Source organism: Strongyloides ratti, scaffold srae_chrx_scaffold0000002 (genome assembly GCF_001040885.1).
Source record: "Strongyloides ratti genome assembly S_ratti_ED321, scaffold srae_chrx_scaffold0000002".
Lineage (NCBI taxonomy): Eukaryota > Metazoa > Nematoda > Chromadorea > Rhabditida > Strongyloididae > Strongyloides > Strongyloides ratti.
In genome coordinates this window covers 818,911-841,932 of record NW_020171510.1, presented here as the reverse complement: position 1 = coordinate 841,932, position 23,022 = coordinate 818,911, and the positions used below count along the sequence as shown (strand labels likewise).

Below are 23,022 nucleotides of genomic sequence, written 5' to 3'. Positions count from 1 at the left end.
AATTAAATGAGTATTGAAATGTCTGGAGTATATTGAAGAATAAATTTGATGTCATTTACTATAACTACACCTCTATGAATAATGTTTTTTGTACTTTTAAAATTTTTACTCCCCACCAAAGTATTCTTCTATATTGTCAATTAAAAATTATTAAAAAAAAAAAGTACGAATAAGAGGAACATAGTGTGAAGTTATTTTAACATAATTGAAACATAACTCTATCAAAAACTACAAATTTTATGTTTCATAGAAAGAGAAGATGAAAATGGATAATCAAAAATAGAGCTTATTTATATTTACATAGTTAAAAAAAATATAAAAAATTAAAATGACTTACTTTCATTAAATTAACCAAGAATATTGCACTTAAAAAAAAATATTTTTTTTGTTTATCATTATATTATATTAAGTAAAAGTTAATTACTTAAAAATATAATAAAAAATTTTTTATTCAACTTAAAAATAACAATTTTGTATACTCACAAAAAAATTGTCTATAAAATAATTACTTATATAAAAGAAAATAAAAAAGATTATGTTGCCATGTCCTACATTTTTTGGTTTGATGTTCTATAAAGAATATTTTTACAAAAGATTTTTGTTAAATAAAAAGTATAAAGGTAATACAAAGTTAAATGAAAAAATAATTAAACTAAAATTTTATACTTATCTTATAAAAGTAATAATGTAGAAATATACATATTATCTTTAATTTTTAGTATATATATTTAAAAGATTAAAGTAAAAATAATTTTAAAAATTACTTTTCTTAAAGTACATTAAAAAAAATGTAACATTTCGATAAATGTATATGACAAAAAAAATAATAAAAAAAAAAAGTTTAATATTACTATTAAAATATTTTCATTTACACTTTATCCACTAACCACCATCAGTCAATGATAATGATATTACTGTTTGTTCATATTATATTTAATATATCTCCTACACCCGACATAATATAATATATTTTACATAACAAGCAAAAACCGACTTTTTACAAGTGTAATATTATATAGATTTTATTTCAATATAGTATTTAAATAAATATATATTTAATATTACGTAGATCATATTTTTTTTGATGACAAAAATATCAACATGCTTTATTAAAAATGTAGTTATGAATATTTATTATCTATTCCAATAGATGACTAATTAATGTATATGTTTATCACACTTCTAATTAATAAATTTTTTCAAGTAGTTGTTGAAAAGTTATTTTGTACATTTTTATATACAAAGACATCATCATCACTACACATATACTCATTTCTCCTTCTGTGTATTTTACAAAGTACAAATATCATAATTTTATTTTCTGCTTATGTAAACTCACCACCAACATATACACATATTATCGCAGATGAATATGTTATATTGATGGTATACATTGTATATGAAGGAAAAAATTTTCGCATGAAGAACCTTAATATATATCATTTTTGATGACGTAATTTTCTTATCTCTTATTTTATTTTTTTTTAAAATTTTACAACTTTTTCTTACTATATTTAATTATTTAATAAATAAAAAAGAAAAAATATATATATTTTAAATTAAATAGATAGACATAATAATAATAATAATTATATAAAAAATAATTATTTTTTCCTTCAGTAATATTTAAGATAGATAAATCATCACCTTAAATATAATGATGAAAGGAAATATATTTAAATATATATATATATATTTTGTTTTTATATTAATATAAAAAAAAAAAATTTTCTTTTTAAATTATTTATAATTAGACTTGTATATGTACAATTAATTATTATAAAAAAATATTAATGTAAACAATATTTAAATGGAAAAAAGGAAATTTAAAATATATAAAAAGGATACAAATCTTTAAAATAATTATTAAAAGAAAGTTGGATGGCAAAATGATAATTTTAAAGTATATTAGACAAATATTTTCAGTTAACATACATATGATACAGTCTCAATTGTTTAATAATTTAATAAGAGATCAAAGATGACTATAATATAATAAAGTTTACGTTAAAAATTTTTCTAATTATTTAAATTTTATTATTCTTTATATATTTAAAGTTAATCAAACAAAATGTTGAGGATGTGATTTGAATGGCATTCTAACTTTAATTATCTTTTATAGGTGGGTTATGAGAATGACAAACCTATTAATACATAGTGTTCTTATATTAAAATTGTTGATAAGCAATTCTAATGATCAAACATCTAAAGTCCCTAATCTTTTATACATTATTATATTATATTCGGTATACCCCAAACTTAAATATATATAAATATTGTAAAGAAGAGGAAGTTATTTCATCCATTATAATGTTAGTTGATGTAGAAATTTTAACCAAATAATATTATAAAAGAGACTAAATATATTTTTTGATAAAAATAAAAAAAAAACTTTAAGACTAAATGTTTGTAGTTTTTATACGGAACAATTTTTATACTATAAACATTAAGTGCAGTTGTAGGCAGTGTTATTCTATTGTTTCAAATAACATATATTAAAAAATAAATTATTTTAATATAAACTAATTTTTCAACAAATTCAAATTAAAAAGATAGAGAAAAAAAAATAATAATAATAAAGATACGAAAAATTAACGAACTTTTAACAACTATAGAATATATATATTTTTTTAAAAGTATGTCCAAGAATGAAAATATTTATAGTTTTTTTTTTTTTTTTTTTCTGAAAGTTATACGGCAAGTGAGGAAATGAATTTAAAGGATGTTTAAATTGTAAACAACATTTTTTTGAAGCTGTTAAACAATTTAATAGAGTCAATCATTCCTTTTAAAAAAAAATCTATAAATATGTAATAAAAAATTATTTTTTATATAATTTGTATCATATTGTCAAATTAATATATAATTTTGATTATAAATAATAAAAAAAAAAAGATGCGATACAAAGAAATTTAAATTTACTAATTAGGTAATTAGGCATATCAAAAATGTTTCAATAAAAAAGAATAATTTTCTAACTTTTTAACGAACGAATGGGTACTCATTTTTGTTTTATAGGTGTATATATGTTTAAAAATAATAAAAATATTTAGAAAATGTATACTATTAAAAATTATGTCACAAAAGTACCAAAACAGTTTCTCTCTCTCTCTCTTTCTTTAATCGTGGTAAAAATTTTGTTAAAATATAACGGTGAATAAAAAGCCTCATAAATTAAAACTATAATTTTAATTTTACCAACTGAGTGGGGAGACAAAGTAAAAAGTTAACAAATTGTATAGGGTAAGTAATAGAATTTTTTTGTCATTTTTAAAAGATACACATCAACTTAATGATAATATATATATATATATATATTCTATTAATTACTGCCGTTAGATATATACATATATATTAAGATTATGCTTTTCTTTTCTTGGTGAATAATGGTAAAAACATAGTTAACAAACTACGTCCTTCTAACATTTTTAAAATAATACATCAATTTTTAATATATGAGTGGGTAGTGATATAATAATAGCCAATAATAAAATTTACAAGAAAGCAATGAACATGATGGCCACGTGTCGGTTTTTAGATAAATATAATTTGGTAATTAAATATTGATAATGTATATTTTAATATGACAAAAAAAAATATAGTAAAAGGTTATTTATTTATTTTTTTAAAATCTTTTTTTAAAGTATAAAATGTCTATCAAGAATATGTAAGGTCACACATATACATATATGTTTATATATGTTAACGATCAATCTGAATCTTACCTCATACATAAATATTTTTCATTTAAAAAATTTTATTATTATTATTTTTTTTAAATAAATAACATTTATTATAATTTGATTATAATAAGATATTTATTTCTTTATCATATATATGATTTTAAAAATAAATCTTTTATACTTAATCTTTAATTAAAAATCATAAAAATATACATGAAATATGAAAAAAAAAGATAAAAATGTACTTGTTACCATAGCATTGTAATAAATTTCTTTCCTTAAAAAAATTTCGTTTTAAATAAAATATTTAACATATTAATATCTTTTTTATAAATATAATGAAAAATTAATGTAAAAATATATGATTCATAAATAAATAATAATTATTTTATTTTTATTAAAAACTAAAACTATATTTCTCTTTACAAAGATATATGGAAATAATCTATCTTTTTTTTTTTTCTTCTTTCTTTTAATAGGCGTCATTTATGAAACCTTTAGAAAAGAGATGTATGTTAAGAAATAGAAAAATAAATTTAATTTATCACAAATTTTCTTAATAACGTCCTTTCACTTTTATTGTATAAAGATCCAGAATTTTGATTCCTATTATAATTTGTATTATTTTCTCTAACACAAATACAGGGTAACTTTTAAAATTACATTTTTCAATCAAAAGAAAAGACTAAAAAAAGATGAAATAATTATTTGGAGCAATTAATTTGAAAGGTGATTTCATTTAATAGTAAGATAATCTACCAGTTATAAATAAAATTTTTTCAATTTTTACAAAATAAACAAAACTAAATGTATCTAATGTTGTGGATTTTCTTGTTATGATCAACAGGTATAAAAAAATAATTTTTTTCTTCTAAATAAATAAAAAAAATATTTGACTTTTTTTAAAAAAAAATGCTTTAAATTATTTTAAAAATAGTGACATAACAAAAAAAAATTTTTTTTTTTAATTTGTATTCATTTTAAAATATATTTCATCATTTTTAATAATGACTACATTTATTATTTGTGTTAATCTGTCATATAAAATCTTTTTTTTTTTTTAATCTATGCCATAAAAGGTTATTTCTTCAAATCGGTTTTTATAACTTATTATTAATAAAATTGATAGATTACCTATAATATTGCTTTTGAATATTTCTTTGATAAAAGAAGGTTTTATCAAACATTTATATATCAAAATAAGATTTAAAAGATATATATTATTAAAGTAGTAAGAGTAAAGATGCATGGATGATGTAGGACAATAGACAATTATTCAATGTTATATTATTAACGATACTATATTTAAAATCATTTAACTTAAACTTTTATATACATTGATATATATATATATATATATATATATATATATTTATAACATATTTGATCAAAAGTTATTTTAATTATATCTATATATATAAATATATAAAGAAAAAAATTATATTGTTAATCATTAATTAATTACTTATAAAATTTTTAGATGTTAAAAAGTTTATACATCTAAATATATAAATATATATATCTTACGGTTAATTGTATTAATTAGAAAGTTATTTTATACAACATTTTACCATACTATATTATTTAAAATATTAGTTTTCTTAAATTTATATTATTATGTCATATTTTTATTATATTATTAATTACTTTAATTATAGTGTCTATAATCATTTACCTATTAAAAATATATATATATAAATATATTTAAAAATTAATTGTGATCAGTTTTAAAATTATTGGTATTTTCAAATAATTATTAAATTTTTATTTTCTATAAAAGAAATCACTTACATTATTCTTTTTTTTTTGTTATCATTTATCTAACAAAGTATGGGATGGAAAATAAAAACTTTGGATAAGCCTCTAATAAGATTTTTTAAATATTATACAAAATATTTTTTAGTTGACTATTATCCTGTATTTATTTTTCTTCCTCTCCTTCTTACATTCTTCTTATCCGGAGGATTTTATTGGATAAAAGAATTAACATTATTAGATGCAAAAAAACTATACACTCCTGCAACTGCTCCAGTTTGGAATGAAGAAAAAATTTTAAGAGAATTATGGCCTGTCAAACCAAATGAATTTTTACCTGAACGAACTTTTGAATGGAATAGATATTTATATGTAGTTGTTCATGGAAAAAAACAGGTTAATGAAAATGGAATACTTGATTATCCAAATATTCTTAAAGGAAATTATTTAAAGGATATTGAAATAATTGAAAAAGAAATTGCTGAAAATGTTTCATTTCCATTTTTAAATAAATGGAAAAAAACATTTAATAGTAGTGATATTAAAAATTTAGAGAAAAAAAAATTTATAACTTTTAATGATATTTGTTTAAATTGGGAAGGTGAATGTTATAGACAAAATTCAATAATAACATTACTCCAAAGAAAAGATGAACTTGAAGCTCATGGTATTGGTGTTACATTTCCTCGTGCTAATACAAATGGTTCACCAATATATATGGCATTTAATGTTGGTGGTGTTGAGACATATAAAAATGATTCTATAAAAATAGCTAAAGCAATGAGACTTTTTTATTTTTTACGTTTTGATAGTAAAAATTATAATGAAATGGCTATGAAATGGGAAGATGAAGCTAGTAAATTTATTGTACAAAAGTATTCTAATCATCCAAATATAACATTACATATTAAACATTCAAGAATTATTGATATTGGTCTTACAAATAATGCAAATCGTTTAAAACCATATTTTGCTGTTACTGTTATTGTATTAATTACTTTTACAGCAATATATTCAATGAAATTTATATATAACAAAAATTTTTCATACATTCCAATTAGAATTGATTTTTTACGTTCAAAACCAATTCTTGCATTAGGTGGTGTTTTATGTTCAGGTATGGCTATAGCAAGTGGTATTGGATTATTATTATGGTGTGGATATTTTTTTGCTGAAATAACACTTGTTGCACCATTTTTAGTACTTTCAATTGGTGTTGATGATATGTTTATAACTGTTGCTGCATGGCATAATAGTGAATCATTATATCCACAAAAAACAAATGAAGCATTAAAAGAAAGAATGATTCATTCAATGGGTGAAGCAGCTATTGCAATATTTATAACAAGTATAACAGATGTTTTATCATTTGCTGTTGGTACATTTACAGATATTCTTGCTGTAAAAGGTTTTTGTGCTATGACAACAGCATGTATGTTTTTTACATTTATTTATCAAGTTACATTTTTTGCTGCATTAATGATATTTAGTGCAAAATTTGAAATTGATGGTAAAAATTCTATTATACCATGTATAAAAGCAAAAGATTATCATCATTCATTTTATTCAAAGAACAAAAAATGTAATAATGATAATGAAGATACATTTGATATTAAATCACATAAAAATATTAAATTTGTTGTTAAAGGACCTAATAATACAATTGAAGCTAAAGAGGATAATATTGATTTTAATGAAAGATCCAATGAAGCTATGGCATCATTTTTTAGAAAATATTATGTTCCCTTTTTATTAAATATTAAAACAAAAATTTTTATTGGTTTTATATTTATAATATATCTTATTATATCAATATATGGTATAACACAAATGGAACAAGGTTTAGATTATGATAAATTAATGATAAAATCAGATCCTATTGTTACAGCAATTGCAACAGAAATACAATTATTTCATGGTGGTGATCAAATTGTTATTGCTTTTGTTAATTTACCAAATATTACAATAAAAGAAAATAGAGATAAGCTTGAAGAAATAGTTAATAAATTTGAAAGTAATATACGTTTTAGTATTGGTAAAAAAGGAACACAATATTGGTTAAGAGAATATATAAAATATGCTAATGTAACAGAAACATATCTTCAAGATGATCATTATTCATGGATACGTGGTGTATATGAATGGTCACATTTATTTGCTTTTTATAAAACATGGGGACAAGATTTTGTTTGGGAAAATGAAAATGATATGGATAATCTTGTTATGAAATCATTTAGATTTCGTATTGGTGTAACTGAATTTAATACAGCTTCTGATTTAGTTGAAGTAACAAGTAATTTACGTAATATATGTGATGAATATCCTGAATATAATATTATTACATATCAACAATCACGTCCAATTGCAGATCAATTAAATGTTCTACTTCCAAATACAATGCAAAATGATTCATTAGCCATTCTTTGTATGATATTTATTGCATTATTATTTATACCTAATCCAATTTGCACATTATGGATAACAATTGCAATGTTAACAATTGATATTGGAGTAATAGGATTTTTATCATTATGGGAAGTTAAACTTGATCCAATTTCACAAATAACACTTATTCTTGCTATTGGATTTTCAATAGAATTTAGTGCACATGTAACTTATGGTTTTATAAGTAATGAAAATAAAACATCACCAAAAGAAAGGTGTATTGAGGCTATGGAAAAATTAGCATGGCCTGTTGTACATGGAAGTCTTTCAACAATTCTTGGTGTTTGTATACTTGCTTTCATAAATTCATATATGGTTCTTGTCTTTTTTAAAACTATCTTTTTAGTATTAATTATAGGAGCATTTCATGCATTAGTATTACTTCCAATAATTTTAAGTATAACTGTTAAATGGACAGATAAAATTAATGATTATCAAAATGAAAAAACAACTACAGTTGTTTGTTATAAGAAAGATCAATCAGGATGCGTAAATAATCATGATAAAGATATACAATAATATAAATATTTTTTTTTTTGCAAAATTGTACATATATAAACATTATTTTTATTTTAGTTACTTTCTTCACATAAATTAAAAAAAAAATAAGTCGTAAAAATTATACACCTATATAAAATTGACAAAAAAAAAAAGAAATAGTACCATTAAATGTACCAAATATAAACTTTGACCTTGTGACGTAAGTATTTAATAAATAATGAAGTTCATATCAGGTTAATCTTCTAAGTATTTGTAGAATTTTTATTTATTTATTATTAAAAAATAATAGTGGAAACATTCCAATTGTACAACCAACAACTAATCCAAATGCTCGGGCAAAATTTGAAATAAGACGTCCTTTCTTTGAATTAAGCTGATCAGCACTAAGATCAGGATGTTTAATACCAAATTTTCCAACAATTATTTCAACATAATGAGCTAAACCAACACCAGAAACATCAGAAATTGTATTTCCTAATGCTGCTGCAGCCATTGTACTTATTGTAAAAATTGTACCAATTTGTTGATCAATATATTCACCAGCAATAATCATTATCATATTATCAAGAATACCAAAACCAACAAATGGTATAGCATTAAATAAAAATAATTTTTTGCCATCAATTTTTGATATTTCTTTATTACCATCATTAATAGTATCTTTTTGTAATGCTTTTAATAAAAGATCACGTTCCTCAGGTGAAAAATGATATATTACTTTTTTAGCATCTTGTTCATTTCTTAAAATAACTGTCTCAATACATCTAGATGCGGCTGTTGTAGAATTTCGAGCATTATTAACATTAAAATTAGTGGTATGTCGTATAAAGTTATGTACTCTATATCTCGAAATTTCAAGAAGTCGATAGTTAAGTAAGATAGTCATACTATAAAAATTATTAATATGTATTATAAAAAAATATATATGTAAATATAGATAAATATTTAGTTATAAATTCTGAAATAAAAAAAACGTTGATTATAGTTATAGTCGATAGATAAAAAAAAAAGAAAAGAAATATTATCATTATTATAATAATAAATATAATATTATATATTTAAAAATCTCAAAATTGATGGAAAAATAGATTAACTAACGTCTAGTTTAATAAATATATTTATTATTTATTTTAAAACAATGTGAATATTATAAATTTTACATTGGTATAATATTCATTTTTTTTTAAACACTTTTTAATTATTTTTCATTTAAAAATAAGAAAATAACTAACGTTCAAAAATTTAAATACACTTTGAAAATCATCCCATATTATTTATTAGAATTATCATTTAATGAAGTATAGTTTGTAGGAGTATATATCAATTAAAAGTAAACATTTGTAAAGTGTAATATATTTAAATGGATGGTGAATTAGAATTTTTTGTTGATGAACCTAAAATGTAGTACAAATTAATTATATACATCACATTATTTATCATTCATTAAATTTAATGTAAAAAATTATAATCAAATTTTGATATATTTAATGAAAAACCATTTTATTACCACACGGATAAAAAGAATGAAAAAAAAAAAAAAGAAACAAAATGATATAAGGCTATTATTTTCCAAATAATTTGTTACTTCTTTTTTGATGATTCGTTACAAGATTTTTTTTGCCATAGATAATTTTATAAATTTTAAAATAAATTTTAAAATATTTTTTTAATTATATTAAAAATATACATTAACATATAAACAACCTCATTAATAAAATCTTTTTTTTTCACCTACCACAACGAATAACAAAAATTATTAATAAAAAAAACAAACATAAGACAAAATAAACATCCATTGTATATTAAAAAAAAACTTCTTTTTATAATGTAATTTTTTTTTTATTATTTTTGCATTAACTTTTGATTAACATTTATATAATATTTTAAACCACCTCTCAGTTGTTTTGTGACATTGAAAAAGAAAAACAAAATATTAAAAACGAAGAGATGATGGATAAATTAATGAAGTAATGTATTGAAAACATCAAATTAATGAAGCTATTTTTTTATTTAGTTTGACATTTTTTTAGTAAATTTAAAATTGCCTCAATTATGATAAATTTAATGAGATAAAATTGATTATACATTTAAAGCAGAAGTTTAAATAAAAGTTGATGTATTTAAATATTTTTAATAATAATAATTTATTTCTTAACAAAGGTAAAGTTTTGTGTGCCCTCTTTGACATTCTTATTAAATGTGTTGTATTGAATATAAAAATATTACTACAACAACACATTTAAATTTGCTTATTAAATATAAATGCCTTTTTACATTTAATTATTACTATGGACTATTATTACATACAATTTATAGAATTTTTAAACAGGTGATTATAAATTTTAACACTTTGACGTTATATATATATTTTTTTTAATAACATTTATAATATTTTTCTTGTATATCTTTTATTCATTTTATATAATTTACAATATAAAGATTTTTTTTTTTTATTTATTTTTAAAATTATCATCTTAACTTCATTCTTTAATTTATTTAATGATAAAATATTGCTTTAAATATATGTTTTATTTGATAATGCAAAATAATAATAAGGTTATGAAAATTTATGCATTTTACTTTTAATGAATAATTATAAATTTTTTTTATAATATTTTAAAAATTAATTAAACTATAAAAATTCAAACCTTACTCTTGTTAGCATATCAATTAGCTTTAAAAAGTATAATTTTAAAAAAGAAAACAATGCTTGATAAATACATTTATATAATACATCTTAAAATAATATTATTGAAATATATATTAATATCATTGTTATAAATTTCATTTCATTTTAATTTATATATTATCACAATGTTTACAACAAAATGGAAGTTTATTTATTATATATAAAACAGTATATATATTATAAAAAACTTCTTTTTTTATATAATTTAATATTTATAAAATTTTAAAAAATAAAATAATTGAATTATTAATAGTAAAAAGAAAAAAATCTTAAACTTTTTAAAAATTTTTTTCTTTTTCATTTTTTTCATATATACTTTTTAATTCAATTTAAAAATTTTTTTTTCTTTTTTAAATATTCTCCTTTACAAATTTTAATAAATGTACCATAAAAAATAAATTTTTTATTTAATTTTATCTCTAGTAAACTTATATTATATTGTTTATCTAATTATGTGATTTATGTTAGAAAGTGCCAAAATATGTTTATGTATAATATTCTCACGTCAATCTCCTAATTTATATATGTTTGCAGTGTCTTTTAAATTTTAAATTGTTAGTACTTTGATTTAAATTAAAGTAAATAATTCTCACAACTCTCCTTATTTATTACTTTTTTTGGTTGACACTTATCAAATCTAACTCCTTATCATTTCATTAATTGTTGGTAAATAAATATTTTAATGAACTAATTTTTAAAAGTAAAAACTTTTCTTTTCAAATATTCTTTTTTAAAACTAAATTTTGTCATTTATATTATATCATTAGTACTTAGATTTAAGGTTTAACTGAAAAAATAATTGGATAAACAGTAATGATATATGTATATTAAAGCTTTTCTTCATCAATATTCTTTTAAAATATTATCAAATATGAATATTAAACAATATTACCCAAGGAATATTTATTAATTTTACCAATAAAAACTATTTCTTTAAATTGAGAAATTTATATATATATATATCGTCATTAATTAAACATCTTACCATATTTAGATACTTAAACATACAACCCTCTCTTCAATTAACTTGTCATTCATTTTTCATTTTTTATTTTAACATTTATAATTTCAATATAGATTTTCACATAAATCAGTAAATGAAAACCTTTTATGTTATGATAATAATAGGATTCCTTTTAAAGATTACTAATACTTTTTTTTTTAAAATAAAAAAAAAAATGTTATCATTTTATCTATTAATTTATCTAATCTTGAACAAAAGAGATAATATATCATTAGAAATGATTACATGAAATAAAAAATTTTAAAATATATTATTGTAAATTTTTTTTTAATTTAGCAACTTTTTTATTTTATGTAACATTTTTACAATTTACTATAACTTTCTTAACACTACAAATTCTCTATAGCAACATTATTTGTTAATATTTTATATAACTTTTTATATCCCCTTTTTCACATTCCTTCCGGTTACGAAATGTCATATAACCCCATTTACAAAATATATAAGTTAAATATATATATATCTTCTTCTGATTTTAATATTGCGCCTTTTAACACCATATCATATTATTTTTAATAATTAATAAAAATACATCTACTTATAATTTCAGACACTTTACAAATCACTTACTCATTTTATCTATAAACTTTTGGATTATGATAAGCCAGAAAGATATATATTAATTTTTATCCTTTTTCATATTATTATTAAATATCATATCATTCCTCTTGATTATTATTATTATAATATATAAGGAAACTACACTTTCTGTTATTTTAAATTTTTTTTTTCTTCCTATTTTATCTATCGTTATAAGCATTTAAGTTAATAAAAAAAAACATTAAATAAATTTGTAATTCATCAAAATTGAAAACATTAAATTTTTTTATAAATATAATCTTGTATAAAAGAAAAAAATTATTTGAAAGAATATTGTATTAAAACATTATTTGATTGAAAAAGGACATTTAATTATCCTCAAGAAAATTATTTCAAACCAAACTACTCAATCGTAAATATTTATCAAATTTTCAAAAAATGAAGTTCAAATCATTGGCTTTAAGTATTAGAGTATTTCATTTAAGAAGAATTTATCATAACACCAATACAAATGAGGTAAGAAATAATTAAAATTTTGAAAAAATTTTTTTTTGTTGTTTTAATTTATAAAAATTTTTATTTTCTTTATAATTATTATTGTTATTTTCTTTTTAAATATCTTTATTTTTCCCATTAAATATAAATATATTTTAAACTTTCTTATTTTATTTGTGAGTTTTAATTTTCTGGTGTTAATAAAAGTTGTTGTTTAAAGGTAGTAATAAACTTTTAGATAAGAAATAACACTATTATTCAAATATTCTTTCAATTATATTTTTTATTTTTTATCATTAAATATTCTGTTTTTTTAATTGAATAAATATAAATGCCATGATAATAATATGTTTTTTACCTGTAAATAATATTATATATTTTATATTACATCATATTTATTTATTATATTTCTTAAACATCAACATTAGTTCATTATCATTTTTAATAAAAAAAAAACATTTAATTTTTTTGTCGTTTATGAAAGAAATATTTGTTTTACAAATATTATGTCATTTATAAATAAAAATATATGCTTATTAAAAGATATTTTATTATCTTTTTTAATGTTAAAAAATTTCAATAAACTTTCTTTTATAAATATTTTAAATAAGGAAATGTTATAATTTTTTTAAACACACATCTATCACAATCATTTACATTATTATCACTTAACTATAGTTTTTTTTTTTTTTTAAATTTATCTATTACATTAAAATATTTGCTTATAAATAAATAAAAGTTGTCACGTCGTTAAAAATAATTGAAATAATTTTTGAAGATTAAGAGTACTATGTATTATATCATTAACTAATTTACATCTGTTATTTATCCATAGATTTTTAGATTAATTTTTTTTATTTTATATATATTAATAGGTATTTTAACTTTAAGATATATTTTGATAACAATTGTATCAACATAATATAGAAGAAACATTTTGTTTATCTATTTATCTCTTATATACCCTCGAGAGTTTTATACACGACATATATTATCACAATAAATATAACATACCAAACAATTCTATTTCTTTGATTAAAAGATCATAAATATAAAGTTCTATTACAATTGTATACATATTAAATAATATATTATTGTTATATAAAAAGCAAAATGATAATAATTCTTGATTACTTATATGTATATTATTATTTATTACTTTTGAACTAAAAAAAATAAATATTGTTAAATGTAATAATAATTTTTTTTTCTTTTTTTTGACAAAATACTGTTATAATATCTAAATATTGATATACGTACGCAATAACTATAAAATAATTTCAAAATTGAATGTGTTATGTTATTGAAGCTTGTGTAAATAAAACTACTCAATGGATATATAAATATACATATATATTACTTTCTTACAACATAAGTATTTTCTATTTTAAGTTATCATTATTATATTCCCCGACTATAACTAAATAATATAAAATTTTTTTTTTTTTTACTTTAATCATACCTCAAAAATCATTAAATGAAATGATAGTTTCTCTGCTATAAGTTTTAATTTATTTTACATAAAATAGTACATCTACATATACTATATATATATATATATATTAAAATACAAATTTTTCTTAATTCACTGTCATATATATTCTTAAGTAATTTTTGTCTGTCTTTTTTAAATATTTTATGATATATATATTTAATAGAAACAACTTTGTGGACATATGTCCTTTAGATTGAGGAAATCCATTTATAGGATAAGGAAAAAGAAATCTCATTACATTAATACTTTTTATTTTTTTCTATTATTATCTTTTGCCAAAAAATTTCATTTTAAAACCTCATTGATAAGAGGACTTAAAAATAATCTAAATATTTATTGCAACAGGAGATTCATTTTCTTTTATCTATAAAAAAAAATAAAATAAAATAAATGAAAATAAAATACATCATATGGTATACATAAAATAAACAATTAAATTTAAAATGTTTAATTTGCACAATTTAAATTTTTAAACATTTTCTCTGAAAAATGTATTTTTACAATATAAAATAGTTAAATAAATATTTTATAAATGATAATTAATTTTAATTTAAAATATTAATTTTTTATTTATTCTAAAAGAAATTTTTTTTTTTCCCTTTTTTATATATATTTCTTTTGATACGAAAATATATTTTATAATTTTAAATAAATGATTTAATAAAAAAATGTGAAAAATTTTATATTTATTATAATGATTTTGTTTTCCAATTATAAAATATATACATTTTTCACATAATTATAATTTTTTGAAGGACATCTTTTAACTATTAAAAAATTATTTAACTTTTCAAAAAGTATAAGAAATGTCTTTTATACAATATTATTTCAAAAAATATTTATTATATTAAAAATTTTTATAACATAAGGTAATAAATTTATTTTAATTATTAAATTTTTATATAATTTATTTATTAAGAATAATAACGTTTACATTATTTATATATAATCAGTTGAAACTTTTTAATTCAACTTAAAAAAAAAACATTTTTAAATTTTCGTATAATAGCATGACTATCAAACTACATTTTCTTAATATTTTATTTTTAACTAAAACTAATATTATCTTTATCTATTTAAATTTTTTACCATTTTCTACCAAAAGCATAAAAATTTATTTTAATTTTTTATAAAATTTTTATGTATTCTACCTAATTAATCTATAAAATAGTTACATCATTTAAAAAAGAAAATCAACAATAGATATTTTTATAAAAATTTTAAAACTATTCATTTTAAATTTGATAGTAAATTTTTATCAAAAAAAAAAAGAATTTTTTTTTCATTAATTCAATGCTTTATAAAATGAATTTTGTTTGAATAAAATAAATTTACTTATTGTTCCCTTATTTTCTTTAAGTATAAAAATTAGTACTATTATTTGATAATGGATATTTCTTCAATATATTTTTTTCACAGTATTATCATGCCACTTCTTACATTTTGTCATTTTAAAATTATTTTATTGAAAAAGTTAATATTTTTTTATTAAAACCTAAAAGTAACTCATCTGTTAACTATTTATCTCAAAATATTTCTCATATATTCTTTACTTTTTTTTTAACCTATTAAAAATTTAAAATATTATTTTTTTTTGTTATAAGAAAAGATGAAAAATTTTATAAAAGTATATATTTTAAATTACTAATATATACTTATAATAATAAGTATTAATTTTTAGTTAAATTAATGTAATAAAATTAGATTAATTAATGAATATGAGTATAGTGAAACTATATATATGTAAGGTATCGTTTATCTTAATATTAATTTATGCAAAAATTTCACATCAATTCACTTATTCTTTATCAATTTTAAAATTGGTTTCATATTTACATATGCATATATTCAAAGAAATTCTAACAATCATTAATTCAGCGAAAAGTAAACATATTATTAATTTATTCTTATTATATTATTTTATTTTAAAAACTTTATTTTTTTTTATTAAAAATCATTTTTAAAAATGGGGTATTTTTATTTGTATGGATGAAGAACATCAAGGACAAAATATAAAATTTTAACTTTTACTTTTAAAAACATATATTATTAAAAAGTATTCGCAAATCAGATTAAAAAAAAAATTTTTTTTTTTTGACATTTTCCACATCATTCGACTTTTATTAAATAATTTGATTTTTATCGACTACTGGAAATTAAACTTTTTTATGATTACTTATTTTTTTTACTAAATTTTTATTGATTCATCGAAAACAGGATATTATAGCGTAGTTAAAAATCAGACCTAATTTTTCACGACCGGTTTTTTCTTTTTAACAGTTAATGCTTGTACGATCAAAATCTATTAAGCTTCATATGACATCAAAGTATATATCTTATCATAAAATGATTTTTTTAACCTATTATTATATGTATATATAAATGTATATATATATATATACATATATATATATTTGTAGAATTTGTTTAACATTGTTTTTATTTTATAATTATAATTATATATATATAATACATTTACCTAAAATATTATATCTTTTGACATAATAAATAATATAAAGAAAATGTTGACAACTCTAAGATCTTTTTGTAGTGTAAGAAGATGAGAATCAATTTAAAAATGATAAATATAGTGATAGATGTCATTAAAAGTACTTTTTGATTTAGACTAAAAATATGTATAACAATACAATTTTAGTAATTAATAATATTACAAAATTACCATTTAAAGAATTATACAAATATATATAATACATTTACTTTAAATTATAAAACATATCTATCATTTGTTCTTAATTTTCTTTTATCTATTTATCTCAAATTTATATATAATCATATACACTACTATAATATTATTAATTGTTTAAAAATTTGCGTTATCTTTTTAACCAATTATTAATTTACATTTAACTAACTAACAGAAATCAGTTATTTAAATTATTTTAAAAAAAATCTATTTCTATTTAAAACTATATATAAAATTAATTTTACTATTTCTATGTTAATAAAAATAATTAAAAATTAAACAAATTTTTTATAAAAATGTTTGTTAATTTAACATTCTTTGTCTTATCTAGTAATTTTAACTTTTTTAATGCAAAAAAGCAATTTAACTTAATATTTTATCAATTATTTATTTTTTTATTTTTATTTTCATTTTTTTTTTGAACAAAGCTTATTTAATTTTAAATTGTTATTTTTTCATAACAATTTTACATTATCAACGTTTATTTTCATGTATAATCAAAATAAATTTATATTCTTTATCCAATAAAAACAAGTTTATTTAAAGTTTCAATAAATTAAGTCATCACTCATGATTAATTATGTGGAAAGATAAAATGTCTTTTCTTATTTTTGCCAACATTTTGACACATTACAAAATAAAAAGTCATTCATCTTTTCATGATGGTATTTCTTATGCTTCTCCTTTTTTTATAACTTAATATTTATTCTTTTCAATTAGTTTTTAACGCTCTTTACCGATCATTTATTTTAAATTTATATTATAACGTTCTATCATTTAAATAACAATATATTATTCTCTTTTTGTACTGTTTACAATTACATATACATTGAATAAAGGTATAATATACAAATATCACAATAAATTATTACATTATACCACAATTTTCTAATTCATAAATAATTTATCATTATTAAACTTTTATATATTTGTAACCTATCATATTATTATTTTTTTCTTTTTATAGATTTTTGATCTTTATCCTCTTGAAGATTTATTAGAGACTGAACTTCAAATTGAAGGAGAAGGAAGTAGTGGAATAAAGATGACACAGCCTGATGCTGCTTGTCGTCTAAAACTACTTCGGGTAGAGATGCCTGATGACAATTTACCAGCAGATGTTAAACCTTCAGAATTGTTATGTGCAATCAATGTTAAAGAAAAAGTTGAGATCAATGGTAAGAATAAAATAAAAAATTTTATTATTATACCAAATATATATATATTATTTTTATAGGTGAAAATAGATTAATACAAAAACGTAAAACAATGCAAATTGAATGGGAAAAATGTTTTGATGTTGGTATATTACCTGGTAGAGTTTTACAGGTATTATTATTAAATGATAAGACAACTGTTGCTGATGCTACAATGAGATTAGAAGTTTGTTTAATTTTTAAAATAATTTTTAATAAAATAATTATAGGATATTGTATCAAAATGTAAACCTGATGTAATTACTCATATTTGGATAAATTTAAAACCATGTGGAAGAATATTAGCTCAAACAAGACATGTTAAAACAACTGGAGGTATGTTTTTAATTATATATAATAGTAATAAAAAGTAAACATTTATGTCGTATGATAATATTATATTCTATATATAAAAATGTTATTTTATATTTAAGATACTTTATGTTATTAATTTTTTGTTTATGTAACTTTAAAAAAAAAATTTTTATTTTTACGGTAAAAAATATTAACTATTAATGGATAACATCTTTATAAAAGTTATTGGTTAAATAAAAATATCATAATATTGGCATAAATATAAACATATAAGTGTACATATACCTTCCTATCTTATATTCCTTTTTATTTTTATTTCATGCCTTCATTGAAAAAGTTTAATTTGTCTGGAAAATATAAATTTTCATCTAATCTTTTATATATTGAAAAATTTAAAACATCAGTAATATTATTTTGGTTCTCAAAATTTTAAAGTAAACTCTTTTAACTGTGACATTAGGGACTCTTCTAAATGTTTGCCTTTTTCTCTTCAAACTTTAATTTTAAAATTAGTGTTAAAAATTTATTTAAACCGATTTCTAACAATATGAAAAATTAATGTATTTGAGGTGAATGATAAGCATAGACATGTATTTTAAAAAAAAATTTTTTATATGTTTTTTTATTATAAAATATTTAAGACAACTACATAATGTTGATATTTTCAATTTACAATTTTTAAAAACTTTTTAGTAAATATTATTACCTATCACTTACAATTTTTGTTACAATATATATATATCTAGACATAATTATTTAATTGTTTATATAAATATAAATAATTATTTTTAACTTTTTATTTATTTATTTTTCAAAAATTATAATTATGTATAACGTTATTTTTATATTAATTTGATTATTTTAACATTTATGAAAAAAATATTTATATATTATAATAATTATATTAATAAAACCTATTCTTTTTTTAATTACTTTCTAAAAGTTTTTATCATAAAAAATATTTTTTAATTATAATTTAGTCCAAAGACTATTTAGAGAAAAATTCATTAAGTATTCAACCAATTTACTATGGAAAAATCACACATGTTTTAGAAATATGAAATAAGATTAGAAATCTTTAGTTAAATATATGCTACACATATAATATATACAATCTAACTTTGAAGTTTTTTAAACATTAAAAAATTTTTATGATTCTCCACTTATTTTATATAATAATCATTTTTTATTTTTTTTTGTTGTTTATTTTAAGAATAATTTATAAAACTAGGCATTTTTTTTTATTTTTCTAAAGAAAAAAGTTTAAATAATTACACATTATTTATTTATTTAAAATTTGATAATATATATTTGAAAAAAAAAATACATTTTTATAGGTATAAATATTATAAATTTGTCTTTGTCATAACAAATATTATCCTTAAAGATGTCTTTTTTAAACATTTTATTTTAAAAATGAATAAGTATAAGGATTTGAATAAATTTACCATTTCAAATTTCTAAACATATGTATATATTAACCTACTACTTTTTTTTTCTTTTTAATAGTTTTTTAAACAGTTTATCTATTTTTTAAATTAAATAATATTTTTATTAAGTAATAGTATTATGAATATATGTATATATATAAAGAATTTTTATGTCTCAGTGTATTTATGAGACAATTATTTTAACTATAATATATTATTCTTTTATTAAAAATATGTTTATATATGTATATATTTTATAAAAATAGACATAAATCTTATTAAAAGCTTAAAAATTTGATAAATTTATACTTTTTATATCATTTTAATTCATCTTTTACTTTTTTTTTTATAGATAAAAGTGACAATTGTGATAAAAGTATTAGTAGTTCTAACGAAAGATCAATGACACCAAATAGTTTTGAACATAATATTGGTAATGGTATTCAACGAAGACGTGGTGCCATTAAACATGCCCGTGTTCATGAAATACGTGGTCATCAATTTGTAGCAACATTTTTTAGACAATTTACATTTTGTTCATTATGTTCAGATTTTATGTGGTATGTTTTATATATATATATAAAAATTTTTATATTTATATAATAATATATTATTTTTTAATTTTAGGGGACTTAATAAACAAGGATATCAATGCCAATTATGTAGTGCTGCTGTTCATAAAAAATGTCATGAAAAAACATTATCACAATGTCCAGGTTCAGCTAAAAATACCAAAGAAACAATATATTTAAAAGAAAGATTTAAAATTGATGTACCACATCGTTTTAAACAATATAATTTTAAAAGTCCAACATTTTGTGACCATTGTGGTTCTATGTTATATGGACTTTTTAAACAAGGAATGAAATGTGAAACATGTGGTGTAAATTGTCATCATAAATGTCAAAAACATATGCCTAATTTATGTGGAGTTAATCAAAAACAATTGTCAGAAGCTTTAGTTGAAATTAAAAGAACTCCACATTCATCAATTTCTTCATCTATAGGTGGTTTTAATATTGGAAATCTTAATATTTCAGATAAAACACCATTAATGTCATTTGATAAACATACAATTGGAAGTAATGGTATGGGTATCAAAATAAAAAATCTTTTTAAAAGTAACAATCAAAGTCAAGATCATATTGAAAGTGAAGAATTTACAAATGCTATATGGACTGGTGGTAGCGGTTCTGATGGACCTGTTAAAAAATATAAATTACAACATTTTAACATGGTAAAAGTTCTTGGCAAAGGATCTTTTGGTAAAGTTCTTCTTGTTGAACTTAAAGGTCGCAATCAATATTTTGCTATGAAATGCTTAAAAAAAGATGTTATATTAGAAGATGATGATACAGAATGTACTTTTATAGAAAGAAGAGTTCTTATACTTTCAAGTCAATGTCCTTTTTTGTGTCAATTATTTTGTAGTTTTCAAACAAATGAATACTTATTTTTTGTCATGGAATATCTTAATGGTGGTGATCTTATGTATCATATACAACAAATTAAAAAATTTGACGAAAATAGAACAAGATTTTATGCTTGTGAAATAATAATAGCATTACAATTTTTACATACTAATAATATTATTTATCGTGATTTAAAATTAGATAATATTTTATTAGATTCAGAAGGTCATATACATTTAGCTGATTTTGGTATGTGTAAAACAGAAATGAATCGTGAAAATGGTATGGCTTCAACATTTTGTGGAACACCTGATTATATTGCACCTGAAATAATTAAAGGACAATTATACAATGAAGCTGTTGACTTCTGGTCATTTGGTGTATTGATGTATGAAATGTTAATTGGTCAATCACCATTCCATGGTGATGGTGAAGATGAATTATTTGATGCTATACTTAATGAACGTCCATATTTTCCAAAAAGTTTAGGTAAAGAAGCAGCTAAATGTTTAAGTGCACTATTTGATAGAAATCCAAATACAAGATTGGGAATGCCTGATTGTCCGGATGGACCTATACGTACACATGCTTTTTTTAGAGCAGTTGATTGGAAAAGATTTGAAAGTAGGAGTGTTCAACCACCATTTAAACCAAACATTGTTAGTTTAATATATAATTATAATTATTAATTAATATTTTTTTTTTCTAGAAATCACCATTTGATACATCAAACTTTGATGATGACTTTACACAGGAAAAAGCTTGTATAACACCAATTCAAGATAAATCATTACTTGCATCAATTGATCCTGAAGCTTTCCTTAACTTTTCATACACCAACCCGGCGTTTAATTAGTTCAATTTTTTTAATTAATAGAAATATTAATCAAATGAAAAAGCAGTTTATTTCAGTTAGTCTTTTTTAGGGATCTTTTTAATTTTTTAAAATGATAACAATTACAGCGCAAAAAAAAAAGAAACTTTTTTTTTATATTTCATAATATAGTTACTTAACAATACTTAATTTTATATTTTACTTTTAAAATGAATATATATTACAATGTCAAGAAAATATTATAATTATTGATTAATTTTTTATTTACTTAAAAACCAATTTAATATTTTTTACAAAACAAATATTAATTTTAAAGAATTATATTAAAATTATAATACAATATGATTTTAAAATTTGAATAAATATTTTATATGTAATAAATTTATATCAAACCAAATACTTTTTATCACTTTTTTTATTATGAAAATTAAATATATTTTTTTCTTTTTTAAAAAATTCTTGTGTATATTCTAAATTAATATTTTTGAAAATAATTTTTATTT

General features: G+C 18.9%; 3 protein-coding genes across 3 annotated transcripts; 2 read left to right on the top strand and 1 right to left on the bottom strand.

Annotated features, from left to right (window-relative positions):
- Positions 1 to 5,513: 5,513 nt before the first annotated feature.
- SRAE_X000118700 (Sterol-sensing domain and Patched family-containing protein) lies at positions 5,514 to 8,402 on the top strand (the record flags this gene model as incomplete). The annotated part of the gene is made up of 1 exon (XM_024646129.1): positions 5,514 to 8,402. The coding sequence occupies one exon, from the start codon at positions 5,514 to 5,516 to the stop codon at positions 8,400 to 8,402; it is 2,889 nt and encodes a 962-aa protein (XP_024498650.1).
- A 247-nt stretch (positions 8,403 to 8,649) lies between these two features.
- SRAE_X000118600 (Transmembrane protein 65) lies at positions 8,650 to 9,270 on the bottom strand (the record flags this gene model as incomplete). Its single annotated transcript, XM_024646118.1, has 1 exon — positions 8,650 to 9,270. One exon carries the CDS (start codon positions 9,268 to 9,270, stop codon positions 8,650 to 8,652), a length of 621 nt encoding a protein of 206 aa, XP_024498649.1.
- A 3,805-nt stretch (positions 9,271 to 13,075) lies between these two features.
- SRAE_X000118500 (Protein kinase domain and AGC-kinase, C-terminal domain and Protein kinase C-like, phorbol ester/diacylglycerol binding domain and Serine/threonine-/dual specificity protein kinase, catalytic domain and Protein kinase-like domain and Protein kinase C,delta/epsilon/eta/theta types family and Protein kinase,C-terminal domain and Diacylglycerol/phorbol-ester binding domain-containing protein) lies at positions 13,076 to 22,540 on the top strand (the record flags this gene model as incomplete). Its single annotated transcript, XM_024646107.1, has 7 exons — positions 13,076 to 13,153; positions 18,299 to 18,509; positions 18,569 to 18,714; positions 18,758 to 18,863; positions 20,625 to 20,832; positions 20,900 to 22,343; positions 22,394 to 22,540. The coding sequence occupies 7 exons, from the start codon at positions 13,076 to 13,078 to the stop codon at positions 22,538 to 22,540; spliced, it is 2,340 nt and encodes a 779-aa protein (XP_024498648.1).
- Positions 22,541 to 23,022: the final 482 nt, after the last annotated feature.